Source organism: Thermobia domestica, chromosome 4 (genome assembly GCF_964235325.1).
Source record: "Thermobia domestica chromosome 4, izTheDome1.hap1.1, whole genome shotgun sequence".
Classification (NCBI taxonomy): Eukaryota; Metazoa; Arthropoda; class Insecta; order Zygentoma; family Lepismatidae; genus Thermobia; species Thermobia domestica.
Window position 1 is genome coordinate 320,353,452 of NC_137457.1, and position 17,798 is coordinate 320,371,249.

Consider the following 17,798-nt stretch of genomic DNA (forward strand, 5'->3'; position numbering starts at 1 on the left):
TTAAAATATTCTTGTCTACATATTGTATATAATTCTTATAATGTGAAAAAGAGTGTTTTTTTTTTTTTTTTTTTTTTTTTGAAGCACTAATAGGGTCTAGTAGTTGTTAACGAGGTGATTTATGCCAGATTTTGAAGGGGAAAATATACAAAATCAGCTACAAAAGGACACACATAAGGTTCACCTATACGACCACAGAGCAAAATAGCAAGTCTTGTTATTTTCTCTGTGATACGACTTATCACACCATGTTGTCAGGGGCCTCTCCATGTTGTGAACTCGAAGCAATGATGCCAGTTTGAAACGCTTCATGTTGATAAGTAAAAAATCCCATTTTGAATCTGAATTTCCCACATTGTATTTTATTATTATTATTATTATTATTAATAATAATAATAATAATAAAATATGAAAATGAAACAAGTATGTCATGTGTTACAAGCTCACTAGCATGGACTTCACCAATAACAAAGAAAACACTTGAGACTAAAAGTTGACAACACTATTTTGTTCGCGTGGATTATACATATTGTGAAAAACCTCATCTATGTTCCCAATTTCGACGAAAATTCCCTTTATCCCATTCGTCATGAATTCCCTCTATCCCATTCCCTTTGAATAATTCATGTCAGAATGGGATTTTCCCACGGGTTGGCATCACTATATCCAAGCCTCTTCCTGTACAGAAGACGTGTATTATTAATGTTACCCACAGATCATGAAAAATTGCCACCAGATCATAGCTCAAAACTCGCTAAATCTCCCTAGACGCAAATTACATCCCACTATAATTGCGCTAACGAAAAATAAACCCGTTTTATTCATTATCCCACTAGTTTTTAAATTAATTAAACATACCCTAGTAGCAGAGAAAACTTGAAAATCGCTTGCTGTAAGCTTGAATTGCAAGTCGGCCAAGCTTGCATCCAGCTTGATTGGAAAACGTGAAAGCATGTCGCAAGTTGGATTCCATGGAGGCAACCTTGCATTCAGTGTTCAGTTCAAACTTCACGCAAGCATTTTACAAGTCAAGTCAAGTCACTAGTCAATGAAAGGCCAGTGATGCTATGATGCTCTGCGAAGAGTCTAAAGCATAGCTTACAAGTACAACAAACGGCAGATTGTATGAAAGCATGCGTTTCAAGTGCAAGCGGAGAAAGCCAAAAGCCAACCACGCGCCAACTGGCAGAAAGCTTTCTTGCTACTAGGGTAATTAAATGTAATCGTCATTTAATTTTATAAAATTAATTATAAATAATTGTGATAATTTTAAGAATGATATGATGAATTAGTAGTACACATAAAAAAAGGATAGTGTTAATTTAGCTCAACTTTTACACAAATCAGTGGCCCCAGCCAGTAGCGTATGCAGGAATTTATTTCGGGAGGGGTCCAAACTCAATATGATGATATTTTATATTAAAATTCCTAAAATTGCCCCTTAAAATTAGACTAAGTTTACACAGAAGTCAAATTTTCGGGAGGGTCCGGACCCCCATGACCCACCCCTTGCGTATGTCCCTGGCCCCAGCATGGAAATAAAAACGCCACTTTTGCTTTATTTCAACCCCAAGGACAAAATAATTCAAAATTTATAATTTTTCTCTTGCTTGTTCTGCATAAGTGAAAAGAGACAATGAAATGCAACTTATCACAATCATAGATAATAATGTTATTCTACAACAGAAAATATGAACCTGAGATTTTTCAGTGTTGCCATTCATAGAAGTTACAGTGTTGCCAGAATAGCATTTCCCCCCGAAATCTAAGTTAAGGCAGCGACTAGAGGAACGAACTCAACTGCATTTGATTACGTATCATATCGTCTTAGAATCCTGTGAACTACTTTTTAAATAATAGTTGTATTTTGTTTGTAATAAACAACATAGTTTTAGCATACAGTTATTAAAATTAAAAATATTTGAATGTAACAATACCAGTCACAGGATGGAAAGCGGTCATTCACCAACAAATTTATCATTTTACAAATTTGTCACAATTTTCCAGGACTGAGTGTTGCTAGACAACCACGACTGAAAATTTTCGTTTTACTCTTCGTCACATTAATAAAATTAGCAAGATATGACATAACTTGATTTCCATGGAAACAATGTATTTCTATGGAAGTGAATTCAAGTGTGACATAATGATTTTAACGGCTGAATAATGTATCTTATAATATTTAGCTATCCAAATAACTGAAGTTCGGATAATTGAAATTGTTATGTTATATTTTTTATTCTTATTAGTTAGGTCAAAATTAATGTTAAGTTAGAAACGTATCTAACAAACATTGGTTTACTAAATTTCCTAAAATAACTTTAAAAGCCTGCATAATTACTGTATAATTCTCTACTCACTTTCAGCTGTGCTTCCGAGTAACGTAAATTTGAATTTATCCTTGAGTTGAGCAAATTCTGAAGATGTTAAATGTTGCGTTTGAAATGTTACAATTGTCCCACGACGTAAAACCCAAGAATGATTTTCCACATCTAAAGTTGGTCTGTTGGGTTTTTGAAAAACAAACTGGAAAATGAGAAAACACATACACTATATTTATTCGATTTAAATAAATAAAAAATGTATAAGAAGACATTGGACCCATAAATTGAAAACTTCATACTTGCCTAAAAAATATCATGGTAGCTAATTGTCTGTTGAAACATTTTAGTTTTCGAAATTCTATCGAAATGAAAGTTACTTTTGTCGTAAGATGCCTTAACACCGGCGTTTTCTAATTTTTTGAACGGAAATACCTGTCTTGAAGTGATATTAACGTAGATGTTTCAACCCCGTTTGATGACATTCTGTGTACGCACTACTAGTATATATGAGGATACCATTCTTCTATTCGTATGTTCAAGATGGTGATTCTTCTTTTAATTGTATTTACACATACTTTTTTTGGGTCTTTACAATCAGTATATTTTACCAAGTCATGCGAATAAATACGACTTGAAGAAATAAAATTACAAATAGATGCATCTTCCTGATATACCACCATATACAAAATCTTTATGAAAGAATGGTGAGGTTTCATGAAGCTGCTGGCCAGCCGTAATTTCATTAGGAGATCGAACGATACACCGCTTTGATTGGCAACTCATACTATGACAAAACGCATGTTAAAGTGTGTTTGTATATTAGTGTATTTCTGTGTGCACCATGCACTGAACGGCACATATCCAGACGACAGTATACAGTATTTTAGACCATACCGTGTCGAGCATGTTTGGTGTAAGAGTCCCAATTACCTTGCTGAGTCTTGCTTTCAGGTAGTTCATATTATCAATTTTAACACAGTACACAGTGCCTTTGATAAAACCTGACAAAAAAAAAAAAAAAAAAAAAAAAAAAAATGAATAGTATGAGGTTGGGGTTTCTTTGGGGACAAAGAATAGGTCTTTGAGCTCCCATCCATTGATCTTCAAAACGAACATCCCAAACACATGAAACAATACAAGCAAAGTGAGAGGGTGACTCATCGTGCTGGAAGATAATTTTGAAGTTAGATGTTTCTATGGCCTCAATTTATGAAAAATCAAATAATTTCAATATGTTCAGGTACGAATTTCAGGTTCCAACATGAAACCACTTTTTTTTTGGGGGGGGGGGGGTTACAGTTAACTGGATCCTGATTGCACTGCATTTGCTTTCGCATATAATAAGCTACTTAAATTGCTAAATAAAACGGTGTATCATTCAATGACGCAACTGTCAACACTTTTGCACAACAGTCCTGGGAAATCGCACCATTATTTTTAAGACCCTGTATATAGAAGATTTGTTGAAAGATCTATATAGTCCATGAGCGTAATTTTGTACATAAGCTTAAAGGTGGAAGAATGACCCATATTGCTTCTACTTGAATCCATCTCTGTAGGCTAGTGTGCTACAGTGGGCTTAGGTGTTATGCTGGTAATCGCAAGTTCTGTCTGTTGCACGTTCGAATCCCGGTATCTGCATATTATGCGTATTGTTCTCGTACCACTCATTTCTCATTTACAGCAATTTTACACCGTCAACAATTTAATTACAGCCAGTTTTTTTTTTTCAGAAAAAATGTTCCGGGAGGAGGGGCACATATTATTTTTACACGGTACTATTCTATTTATTATTATATTACAGACGTATTATTTTGGTCTCCTCCGGGGGAGGGGCAGTATCCCCCAAAAATGTCAGGAAGAAACACTGATTACAGTGTCAACAAGTTTAATCACACTAATTGACATGACCAACAATTCATTCATAATATAAAAGAAAGATTTCAATACATACATACAAGGGCGCCGATCCTGGGGGGCTCGGGACCCCCAAATCTCATGTGGACCCCCTTATTGTATTTGTAAATTTATAATATTTGGCATAATTTGAATGCAATTTGTCTTAAAAATCCTCATATATGCTTTCTGCATCTGAATGCCCCCCCCCCAATTTTGAGAGAAATCGGCGCCCTTGCATACACACGTCTCTTATCTTCTTGGGTGTCTTTATTGGTCCATTTTCATATCTACAGAGTTTCCGGAGTGCCCCTCACCATAGGGAAAACAGTAAGTGTTTCTTTTCTTTCTTTTATTTGCAACGATTATATTTATGTGTTATAAAGGACAATGGTCCGGTACATAGGATACCTTTCTTATTGGTTGACAGAGCTGTACATTTATGCTGTTAAATGTTGTGGTCATACTTACACACCTTGTACATTTAGGCTGTTAAGATATAATAAGTGAGAACGCCATCTTACTGTTAGAAGGATGTGCTTTTGGAATTACAGCTAATAAATGATAAGTATTAAATAAATTCAGTGCCTTAACAGAATAAAGAAATAATTTAATTTCTTGGACTAATTATCATAGAATGTTTTGGTGTTAAAAATAAAGTAAATTTAATAGAACTGGGGCTGCAATAAATATTAAAATGTTGGTTGCATATTGTAGTGAATGGTGCGGGTCTTTTCGGATACCGTAAAGAAGTTTATCATTTAATACAATGCACAAAGTTGTGTTATTGTTATATTACTGAAAAATAGTATTTTTCATTCTTCGTTTCATTTTTTTTTAAAAAAAATCTTAACAGTAATGATACAATAATTTATTTACCTGTATGAATTCTGAAATGTTTCCTGCACCTTTAGATAAATACACAAGAATTTCTGTATTTTCACCAACACAGCGTAAGGATCCGTCCTCTGCCGTATCTGAAATGATTCAGTAAATATAGCTATATGTAAGAAAAACTAAATATAAAAGAAATCGTTTTATATGTGTTTTCCTAAATTAGTAATATTTATTAATATTGTTATGTTTAAGTTAATGTTGATTTTGAGTTCCTTTTCAGCAGCGAGGCTATATGAGACGGGACCTACTGATTATCGTGGGATTCGAACCACATGAGCTCTCGCCAGGAATTGAACCCGGATCTCCCACGCCAAAGGCGCGTTCATTAACCGCTTAGCCACGAAGGAGCTCTATTGTTATGTTTATTCATTAAACATTTGCTTTATGTATATTGTAAGGGTAGATTGTTATTCTCGGCCATATAGTTTTAGGTTGGTACCACTGTGCAACAATAGGCTTTATGAGGAAATGAAGATAGTGCTATCATCGTTGTGTCCTTGAATTCCAGCACCCAAAACAGTGTTCGCAGGTTTCGTTCAGAAAATTTCCCTCGACTGAAACAAAAATTTCCCTTTCCCTATCAAATGTTCCTTAATTTGTTGAGTATCCAATTCCTTTGACAGCAGTTAGGCTATGTGATAAGATTACTTTAGCTATATAAAAGAAAGTGCCAACCATATTTGTTAATTTGCTTTTTGCTTCTATTTTTATACTTTTCCTTTAGTTTTTTTTTTAAATAAAAATTACGGGGCTGTGGTGTCTCAGTGGTAGAGCGTTCACCTCTGGTGCATGGGGTCCCTGGTTCGATCCCAGCTTTTTGGTGAACAAACACAGTATGCGTGGGTTTCCTCGGGGTTCTCCCACTATCTTCCTTCCACCATTTCATTCATTTCTCATCATCATCATCTCCTTTAGCCTAACCGGCATAATCGTGCGACCAAAAACTCAAAGATGTAATTTATTTATTTATTTATTACAAAAAATACACACAAATACACCCAGCTAAGAATGAGTGCAAATTATGTTACTTTAAACAGACACACACACACATTATTGTTATTATATTGGTTTATTTCTGAAGATCAAAGAAGAAATAGACATTTGTGTTGATCAATCAGTCAGCGTGAATTTCCGGCGGGAGCTCATGTGATTTGGGTTGCACATTAATCAGTACGTTCATGTTCCTTATAGCCTCACTGCTGAACGGGACATTAAATTCAAAATTCACTCCATACCATTTTAAATTTCAAGTCATTATATATTCTGAAAAGTTGTGTCCTTTATTTTATTTTGTTACATAGGCTTATAGCAATCGTCTTTCACTTTCATCAGGTGGGAAGTTTTCACTAAAGTAAATCTACACCACAAAATTGTTTAAATTGTAAAAATTTCTGTAGTCTTGAAGACCAAAACACTTAAAACTTGTAAAAACAGAACTTTCGCACTTTCAATTATTATGATTTCTTACAACTGCACTGAAGTGTACACATCAACTCGAGTTTCTGCTTCATAATGTTTGTTTGAAGAATTACTTGTCAAGTTGCAAGATTTATGTAATTGAACAATATTGACTTTATTATCATTTAAATAATAAAATTATCAAATGAAGTAATTCTTTAAAGATATCCTTAATTCTCTGTTGTTAGTTTTAATTTATCGAAAGCTTGTCAATATATCTTACAACATTCAAAATGTTAATTACAGGAGAAAGAAGAAGCAGAACAAAAAACATTCATTCACTTGGGACAAATAAAAAGACGAGTGGAGGAATTGATTTCCCTAATTAAAAAGAAAAAAATCGCTCCGATTATTATACGAGGTGCATTCAGAAAGTATCGAACCTTAGATTGGCAAAAATACATTATTGATTCGGAAATCCAAAATATTAGTCTCCTTCGAAGTAATCTCCTTGATAATGCACGTTCTTCTCCCAGGGCTCCCACCATTGTTGGGAGAAAACACTACTGGAACCAAGGATATTATAAAATAGAGCAGCGTTTCCCAACCGGTGTGCCGTGAATGGGCCGCTGGTGTGCCGCGAGGAATCGAAACAAAATTATTAATTTTATAGCAATTTAATTGCAAAACGTAGGGGAAAATGTATATTTGTATTTCAAATTACTATGAACCTCTACTGTGAGTCTACAATTTTAAGCTACATACCGTATTACTCAGGGGCGGATCCAGGGGGGGGGCGATCGGGGCGATCGCCCCCCCCAGAAGAGGAAACTTTTTTATTTTATATATAAATAAAATATATAGTTTATTTTTTGACGCTCTTAAAAGTAGCTCTAAGTAGCAGTATTACAACCCACCGCCCCCCCCCAGAAGTCCGTCCTGGATCCGCCCCTGGATTACTGCTCTGTTGCAAATGTATTTGTTATCATTGTTATGACCATTATTGCTTCTTTATTATTGCAGACTATTTCATAACTTGAAAATTTAAAATATCGTTCAATCCTTTCGACAAATTACCTACATTTGTGTTTTAAAAGTAAAAGAGATTTGTTTGTTCGTTCGTTATTTAGTGATCTTCCTTCTTAGTAAAAGGTTGGTTGGATACAAAAGGAAAGCATATTTTTAAAAACCTGAGTCCAATATTTCATTGCAATTGTTTTCTATTTTTAAATTTGAATGAAAAATAAGCATAATGATTTACCACGGGGAAAAAACAGTGATCAAGCTTTCTTCTCTGTGAGAAGGAGATCAATAATCACAGAAAAAATACCACAGTGTTTTATATTTACAAATAATATCTGTAAGTGTGCCGCGAGAATCCAAGTAACACCCGTAGTGTGCCGCAAGTTGAAAAGGGTTGGGAAACGCTGAAATAGAGGATCTGACCATACAACAAAATCATGAAGCCATACGTCACAGTTTCGCCACACCTACTCTGCCCACTCCGCACCACTAAGATCGCAATGTTTCGAGCCAACAATCATGGCGGAAACGATAGTAGTCAATCAGACGTGCCGGCTCAGACGATGCTCGGTTGTTTTTTTGGCTTCATTGAGTTCATATGATGAAGATACGTATGGGCAGATCCTCTATTTTATAACATCCTTGACTGGAACACAGTTTTTGGACTCGTGAGCAATCGTGCTGTCGCATTCGGCATGATGTCGTCTCTTGACTGAAATTGTGTCCCTTTTAGTGGCATTTCCAGCTTAGGAAATAACCAAAAGTCACACGGAGCCATGTCGGATGAGTAAGGATCCTGACGACATATAGTAATGTTGTGTTCGGCGATGAAAGCCTCAATCAATTTTCGCAGACACTCTTCTTATGCCCAAATTCTCGTTCAAAATTGAATGTACTGATCCTATTGAATGGTTTCCGTTGGAGTATCGTCAAGTTTTTGTCAAAATTTGATGCAATATCGCTGCTTAAGTTTTTCCGTCATTTTACAAAAAAACTGAAATTCGACGACCGCTCACACTACACGTCTTCACTCGTTGGCTGACTGTCAGCGACTGGCGTTTTGTGGGCGGGGAAAAGTTCGCGACTGCGCATGAGTCTCCTCTCTACATCTGCGCTGATAAAGTCTCCCGCGCTTCATTGGCTTACGCGTGAAAAAATGATTCGATACTTTTTGAAGACACCTCGTATGTATTCAATTACCTACTAAAAATTAGAAACTTTCCCCGCTTACCCTCACAGCCTATTAAAGGAAACAAGTACTGAGTATTGAAAGCTTAGACATGTTAGAGCAACCTCAAACATATATATACAGTACATGTTTTTTTTTTCTCGCCAATTACACTACATAAAAAAAAAACTAACCTTTTGCTGGACAAACAGGGCAACATTGTCCAAACACTTTTGTTGGCTTCTCGCAGGGAAGTTCACTTTTCGGAGGGCATTTGTATCGATTACATTCTATACGGCCGGAATTGCATTTACACATCACACAATCCATAGGACCAAAAGGTCCGATCACGGGATGCCATGTAGAGCCATCTATGTAATAACTGAAATTAAAGAAAAACGAAATAAAATATATCTATCAGATGCTAACATTACGATATGGAGTTATATGTACTTAGAAACAACACAAGTACTTGTAACGCAGTCAGACTATGGGGCAATGGATCGGTCTTAGTGATGTCAACCAATAAGGGAAGTTTTCCCAACATATTGTTATCCCATATTTGCCAAAAAAGGTATGTGCTTCTCTATTATTACTATAGGCAAGTAAATGACGGTAGTGGTGTATTTAGAGGGGTCATCGAGCTCAAGCCCCCCGAACCCCGAAATAAATTTGTTACTTTTATTGCATTCCATGTACAACGATAATCCTTCTTACCATTTCTAAGAATTTCATTAACTTTCCATTTCCTTATGGTCTTGGTTCAGAAATAATACTTTATTTGTCAAATTTTATACCATGTAAGAACTACGTTCATTTGTCCTTTCTTTCGTCCATTCTACTCTTGTGTTTCTTTTTTTTTAGTTATTACTTTCTTTTGTTTCTCCTATCATACTTCCGACCAGCGGCGTAAATCTGTCTTGAACATAGGGGACGAGGAACGGGTAAGACCGTTCATATGTATACAAGGGGTAAAAGTGAGGGGGAACGCGGGGGACAGCGGAATATATTACCCTGCTCAACTCGATACGGAATATTTTGGTCTCCTGTACAATTTTAAGGGGCCATTTTGCCCCAATCCTGATATAACTTTCAAAAACCCTTTATCTGTTATCCACCATCTTCCACAAGGAAATCATGCCTGATTGTTTGATGGCCAAAACTTTCTCACTATTTATGGGTGTACCATATTGCATTCAAGTAATTACTTTTTTCAGCAATAGGTAGAATATTCACTATATCGACGCACCATGAAAATGGTTTTCTCCGCTTATTTCACACGCTATTGAAGGTAGCGACGTCTCCCTTTCTAAACACTTCGTGCCACACCAACTACGGCTTGTGCAGTAGTACCAATTCTCTGTCACCAGAGGAACACCGCTATATACCGGGGTGACCATCTTGCCCTGGGAGATCATTATGCCCCCACTTACTCTATTTATCAATGCAGTGGAAAACAAAAAACAAAAAAAGATAAATTAATATGGCATTTTACTATCCTTCGTCTCCCAGAACAGTTCTGATGCGACTTAGTGAGGTTATAGTGAGGTTATAAGTAATAGCAAGTGCAATATTATACCGTTTCCTAGGAGAGAATGGATCTTGCCTAATTTCCTGCTTTGCTAATACATCTACGAGGCAGGTCCGGAAAGCAATGTTACAACGGCTACTATTCAGCCCACAAATAGATGTATTTGGCAAAGTATCCACTAGAAAGCATTTACTAATTATTTAGTGATATAGTGATTAGTTTCCGACGTAATTGCTGCGATTGTCCAAATACTTGTTTAGTCGGGGTACTTAGAACCACATTCCAACTTTGATCTTGATCTCTTCATTGTCGGGGAAATGTTATCTAACAAGAAACTTCGTAAAGTGAAGAAACACGTTAAAGTCATTTGGCGAAAGGTGCAGGATGTATGGTGGATGGTCTGGAACTTCCCATGTTATTTTTCAGAGAAGCGTTTCGGTGATATTCACTATGTGAATCCAAGCATTATCATGAAACAGATAAACACCACATAATACATTCATAAACAGGAACAATTATCTTGTAAATACCTGCTGGTCGCTAACTTCATGCTTGCAGAAAGCGTATAACAGAACAGACATCTCATTTGATGGGATTCTGAATCCATCCAGTAATTATAGACATGTATTACTCGCACTGATCTTCACGTAGCAATGTAGCACAACGACAAAAGAGAAGCGGAAGTCTGACGGTGAAAGTCACTGTCGCCAGCTTACGCACGAATATATGTCACTTATTCACCTACAGTTGCAATCTTACTTTACGGATACGTTTCGTACAATTACGTTTTGGTAAACAGTCTGTTAAACATAGAAGAGAAGAAGCTAATAAGATTATTCCTATAGTGCTACTTACTTCCCAGCAGATTCACAATCGACATCTCTTCGGTCTTTTGGTGCGGTTGGATCGTTGAAAGACACGGGTGATAAATCAATTACTTCTGGAAAGAAAGAAAAAGAATATTTCAGCATCACTTGACACTATGACTATTATTATTGATCACTAAAGTGACGCTACAAAAAAAAATATTCTCTACAAATTACATATTTCGTTATTCATTAAACAACGTTTGGCTCTAAAGGAGTCAATAGGTCATCCAACCTATCAGAATGACGTATTGGACTCCATTATCCCGGAGGGATTAACTATTGCAAGAAAATATAATTCAAAAATTCGCCTTTGTTCAAAAGTTATCGCCTGGAATAACACACATACGTACCAGCATGACAATCTTATAAGGTTCACTAGCGTGATCCTAATAACATTACAATCTTATAAAGCCCACTGGCGTGATCCTAGTATCATTACAATCTTATAAGGCTCACTAGCGTGATCCTAATAACATTATAACCTTATAAGACCCACTGGCGTGATCCTAGTAACATTACAATCTTATAAGGCTCACTAGCGTGATCCTAATAACATTACAATCTTATAAGGCTCACTACCGGGATTATAATAACATTACAATCTTATAAGGCTCACTAGCGTGATCCTAATAACATTACAAGCTTATAAAGCCCACTGGGTGATCCTAGTAACATTACAATCTTATAAGGCTCACTAGCGTGATCCCAACAACATTACAATCTTATAAGGCTCACTACCGGGATTATAATAACATTACAATCTTATAAGGCTCACTAGCGTGATCCTAATAACATTACAAGCTTATAAAGCCCACTGGGTGATCCTAGTAACATTACAATCTTATAAGGCTCACTAGCGTGATTCTAATAACATTATAACCTTATAAGGCCCACTGGCGTGATCCTACTAACATTACAATCTTATAAGGCTCACTAGAGTGATCCCAACATTATATTTTATAAGGTTCACTACTGGGATTATAATAATATTACAATCTTATAAGGCCCACTAGCGTGATCCTAATAACATTACAATCTTATAAGACCCACTGGCATGATCCTAGTAACATTACAATCTTATAAGGCCCACTAGAGTGATCCCAACATTATATTTTATAAGGTTCACTACCGGGATTATAATAATATTACAATCTTATAAGGCCCACTAGCGTGATCCTAATAACATTACAATCTTATAAGGCCCACTGGCGTGATCCTACTAGCATTACAATCTTATAAGGCTCACTAGAGTGATCCCAACAATATATTTTATAAGGTTCACTACCGGGATTATAATAATATTACAATCTTATAAGGCCCACTAGCGTGATTCTAATAACATTACAATCTTATAAGGCCCACTGGCGTGATCCTACTAGCATTACAATCTTATAAGGCTCACTAGAGTGATCCCAACAATATATTTTATAAGGTTCACTACCGGGATTATAATAATATTACAATCTTATAAGGCCCACTAGCGTGATCCTAATAACATTACAATCTTATAAGGCCCACTAGCGTGATTCTAATAACATTATAACCTTATAAGGCCCACTGGCGTGATCCTAGTAACCTTACAATCTTATAAGGCTCACTATGCTAGGCGGGCCGCCGGCGGAAAAAGTGTAAAGTTGTTGGGGGGCTGCTGTTGATACTGGCCCGGGGCTCGCTGTTTGGCCGCTGGCGGTCCGCTCTCTGTCCGTCAGCGGATTGTCAATGAGGTGTCCTTACGCTTATTGTCGACAGTACAGGTGCGAGTCTATCCAGTGGCAGCAGCTCGTGATGCACAATGCTCAGGGCGGCAAGTTTCGAGGGGCGATAAAATCTGTGACAACTGTATTATTTAAAATAAATATTTCTTATTGGAAAAAGAATTAATGATGATGGTGGTTAAATTTACGAAGCTGACTTTCTATTTGAATACTACATTCATAAATGATGTTTAAGTTGCATTAGTTTAAGTTCATATGGACAGTGCTAAAACAAATGGTCAGACAAATCCCAGCACAAATTAGTTTATTATTGTCAAGTACAAAAACTCAATTCTCGAACAGCAGCGAACACCTGTTCCATTTAGTTATCACAGTTTTGACATGAAAACTAGTTTTGTCTTTGTCACAAACAAGTTCCTTTTTTTTTTGTATATAGATGTAGAAGGGAAATTAAGAAATAAAGATAAAAGAACTAGTTGCACTGGAATTGCAAACTGATATATTGAGATTGAAGCACGATACTGAATTCTATGAGAAGGATTACCATCTTTCCTCTGCAGGTGTGTTCGCTTTATCTTTCATTAACATAATAGATTATTATTTAAAAAAATAAACAGACACAACGAGATTGTATTTGTATACTTAAAATGATGTTTTTTAAAGATTTTTCTTCCTGGAGAAAGGAGGGCGGCCAATGACGCCGTTGCATGGGGCGTCAAATTGTCTAGGGCCGCACCTGGTTCCAATCCTGCCAAACGCGCAGCATAACCTTCTCAGGTGTTAGTGTGGACTTTGTCACAGACTGTGGAGCGTCTCCTAGCTTCAACCGTGATATTCTCCGCACATTGTTGTCAAAGATTATCCACTTTTTTTTTTATATTGTTGCGAGATCAACAGCTATAGAAATGGCTCAAGTTCGTTACGTTTCAGTAGAGATGTGCAGATCGAAATTCGATTGAGTAAATGATTTTTGAGTCAGATCATGTCGGACCCAAACATCGAACTTTTTCTTGTACCCAGCTTTGTCTAAATGGTTTAACTTCTTTTGATGATGGATATTAAACTCCTTGATGATCCCATGACTGCTTACATGCCAGTCTTGCTCGACTTTCGTCAGAATTGCATCCATTTTTGCTGTTATTGGTCTCCCACTGCTAGGAGCATCGTAGACATTGAAATTTCCAGGACGGAAGCTACTGAAAACCATCGTTTCTTCTGTTGCATTTGATAATGTATTTGTCATAAACAACACTTATGTTCTTCACGGGCCTGTGCTGCATTTGTGCATTTATCGATATAAAATTGTCATATGTAGCGCATTTTGCGCGAAAAATTTGCCCATCTTCGCGGTGCAATGTCTTATGTTTGATTATAGGAAATTCACCTTCTTTCGCAAATGTAGGGGAAAGTGGGGGAATACCACGCACTTAAGGTACATTTTCCAATATCTCGCTACAAATCAAACAAATTAACATAAGGAAAATGTATGTTGTAACTTAATCATTCTAGTTTCATATTCGGTTGTTGGTAGTGTTCCTTGATTTTCATTGTATCTGTAAAAATAAAGTTTGTGGAAAACGAGAAACGCGTGGTATTCCCCACCACATCGGGTAATCACACGCATTACATCGGGTATTGGCACGCACTAATTCCTTAACGTGAAGCATCAGACTCTCTTTCCATAAACTTAAGTCGTTTTGTTGACTTAAGGTCAACTTCTAGTTTGTTTCCTCAGGTTGTCTTTACGTTTTCCACCAACATCGAATTTTCGAGTTTTCTTCTCAACTTTGCTTTCTTGGTGCTTTCTTCGGTTAGTGCTCTTTTTGAATTCAGCATCTTCCAATATTCGTTTGGTTGGAGTAGAAGTTAAGATTTCTAAACGCCTTTTGTTATTTCGAGGAGTTGACTTGTCAGACCTGGAGATAGGAGAAATCTGTGAGACTTTCACAGCCTCATTTTGTAAAGAAGACGGTTGGACAAGCAATGGTAACTGCTGTGATGATGTTCCGGGTAGTTGATGTTCTTCTTGATTTAGCCCTATTTTCGTCGAAGATGGTTGTTCATTTTGGCGTAGGCCTATAATAGTTTGAGCATCGGAAAGCAATTGGGAATTCACTTCTTCAGAAGTCTCTCTTTCATCTTCAAGTTCTACGGCCTGGAATTGCTGAGCAGCTTCAAAATCTTCTTTTCTAAAAGTTTCCACCTCCAAAGGACAAATACCCGATTGTTTAAAACCATTAACAGCTTTGTCCATATTTGCTGCTTTCAGATAAGCTCTATTAAAGATATCGACTAAGTCATATGGGGAAATTTTTCATTCACGTAGCGCTTCGCAAACTGTGCATTCTTGGTTGAAATGTTTTGTGGGGACCAAAAAAGGTGAGGTCTAGCGGCTGAAGTTTATGTGACGTATGCGGTGGTATTGTAACCATAACAATTCCTTTCTTCTTACAAAAATTGTAAATTTCTAATGAAATATGGCTCGTGTGATCCAAAATAGATAGGACTGGATCATTTGTAATCGGTTTCGCAATAAGAGCAAAATGTTGCAGCCACTAGATTCATTGCTCCACCCAAGAATATATAGATGCAGTAGATTCTCCTTTCCTCAGTTGAGGTGACATGCGTTTTCTTGGGTAAATAAACATTGGGGTATGTAAGACCTGGCAGCTTTGTAACGGTTTTACCCCTTTCCCATGATATTAGTACTCCGAGCTGTTTCACTCCCTTTGGATCCAAAATACGCCCTGGTGTCTATACTATGAATATACCTGTTTCGTCAACGTTAAAGATCTATAATGTATTTCCACAACGTTAAAGATCTAATCTTCGCAGAAATGATATTTTTCGGCAACTTTTGTCAGGTCTTAAAATACCCTTTCACCTTTTCTTCATTGAATTCGTCGACCCTGTATATACTAATTGCTTCAGATTTCCTTAACCTTATCGTGGAATTTTTCTTTAAAAGCAATTCCAACCAATCATTCCCAGCAAGTCGACTTTCTTTATTTAAATTGTGTTTGATGTTATTAGCTTCTGCGTATTCATAAGCTATTCTGCGTAGTTCAATTGGAGACATTCCGTAAGACAACTTGGCTAAATGTAAAGCGTGACCAGAAAGTTCCGCTTTTTGTGTAGAGCTCAAGACAGTCCCAGCTTTCACTTTTGTTCTTAATGTAGCCTCATGTATCCCAAAATCATTTGCTACCTCTCTAATTTTTCTTCCGCCATTTATTGCTCCTATGGCGTTTGGAAAGTTGTTCTAATGTCCATTTGCACTTCTCTGTTTGCCTAATATAGTGTCATGGCATCTGAAATATACATAAAAAAAGGAAACAAAATGCAGCATAAACTTTTTTGATAACTGCTTCGTGAAGGGGCAATACCACGCACAATGGACGACATGCGTGCAATTACCCCATTCCAAGCCGAGGAAGAAAAATTGAACCTTCAGAAGTTTCACGTCGTTTCATATAAACAGATTTAGCATGAACTTACTACTAACACACTACGCTAAAACATTGTATATACATTATAAAAATCAACTAAGTATTTCAATACGTACCTCTAAATCTGCAAACGAAGTAAATTAGAAGAAATTACAGCAAAACAACATTTCGCCATGCCATGAACCACACCTAGCAGCAACTGGCGCCTCGCTCATGCAATATGTCTTTCATAGTCTAAACTAGATAGTAGCACTAATCTGAATAAGTTTCGAAGCATTAGAACTGAGAAAATAGGGTGCGAGGTATTCCCTCGTTGCGTGGTATTCCCCCACTTTCCCCTACTAGCGTCCACTGTCAGTTCTTAAATGGCGTTAAACCTGAACCGCTGCGAGTCATATACCCTGAGATTTGGGACACTATTGCCATTTGTTGCGGAAATGGCTCAATACTGTTTTCACTTCCTGATATTGACACCTCTTATCCAATAAATATTTGTAACCTTCAGTGGCGAATCTTGAGGCTAGAAGCTACAGGAAGGAAGCCTAGAACAGAGGGGTCTAGTGATAGAGGGAGCTGCGCCACTTCAATAAGGACTGGAAATAAATTTTCTAACCATGGTGTTATCAGTGTTTCTTTCAGGGGGGGGGGGGCACACTTAGTATTCCGGGTAGCACTGCTGATACTATTCTATTTATTATTACATTATTTTGGTCTGCTCCGGGGGGGTGCACTCTCAGAGCTCTGTTGGGGTGGGGGCAATGCCCCTCAGAAACAGGTCTGGAAGAAACTCTGGGTGTTACGTTATAATTTGTACAATAAAGAGTCAACTTAGGTCAATTTTTTACTTCTTAACTTATCGTTACCTAAATTATGCAAAAGGAAACATATGAAATTCAATGTAAATAGCACTTATTATGAAATGCATGGTACATTATTTGTTGTATACCCATGTGGAAAAATGAATATAGTACATCAGAGTTTTAATATGACGTAAATACTTTTGTCTGCGTGTAAATCGTGTTCACAGGTTTACATATGACCTTTTCAGGAAGACAGCTTGTTTTCTAGAGTATCTTCACTGTTCATTGTCTCTGTGGATGTTAGTTTTTGGTAAACACCATGAAAAACTGGATGAATATAAGGCATTTTTGCCATGAGATTTTTTAACTTCAGGACTGATATGGGTCGTCCATGTGAATAGAGTAGTGGTACTTCTTCAAGACGTGTAGTCCCATAAAGATAACCAACCACGAGATCTCCTCTGGTTTTCAAGTGACGAAATGGCATCTTCTTGAAGAGTTCTATGTCAAAATAGGTGTATTTGAAGCATTGACGTAGCTAAGGGGGGCCAAATGGGGCTGGTGCCCCAAGCGCCGGCTTGGGGGCGCAGAACTGGGCAAATATTTGTTTTCATTGTAAGACAAGGAAAAGAGTTTTAGCAAACTAAAGGTAATTGAAGTTACATCAAAAAATTTAACAGGACAACAAAGACCTACCAACCTTAGGATCATATCCATAAAGCATAAGT

At 36.9% G+C, this 17,798-nt stretch overlaps 1 protein-coding gene across 1 annotated transcript in view; it reads right to left on the reverse strand.

Annotated features, from left to right (window-relative positions):
• Nucleotides 1-17,798, reverse strand: part of LOC145684374 (chordin-like protein 1) — a 268,863-nt gene that overhangs the window by 12,988 nt on the left and 238,077 nt on the right. Inside the window, exons 7-10 of the mRNA XM_081756620.1 lie at nucleotides 11,093-11,177; nucleotides 8,901-9,088; nucleotides 5,100-5,197; nucleotides 2,361-2,526 (exon numbers count right to left, since the gene is read on the reverse strand). Of these exons, the coding sequence (XP_081612746.1) occupies nucleotides 2,361-2,526; nucleotides 5,100-5,197; nucleotides 8,901-9,088; nucleotides 11,093-11,177 (537 nt within the window). The remainder of the gene's footprint in view (nucleotides 1-2,360; nucleotides 2,527-5,099; nucleotides 5,198-8,900; nucleotides 9,089-11,092; nucleotides 11,178-17,798) is intronic.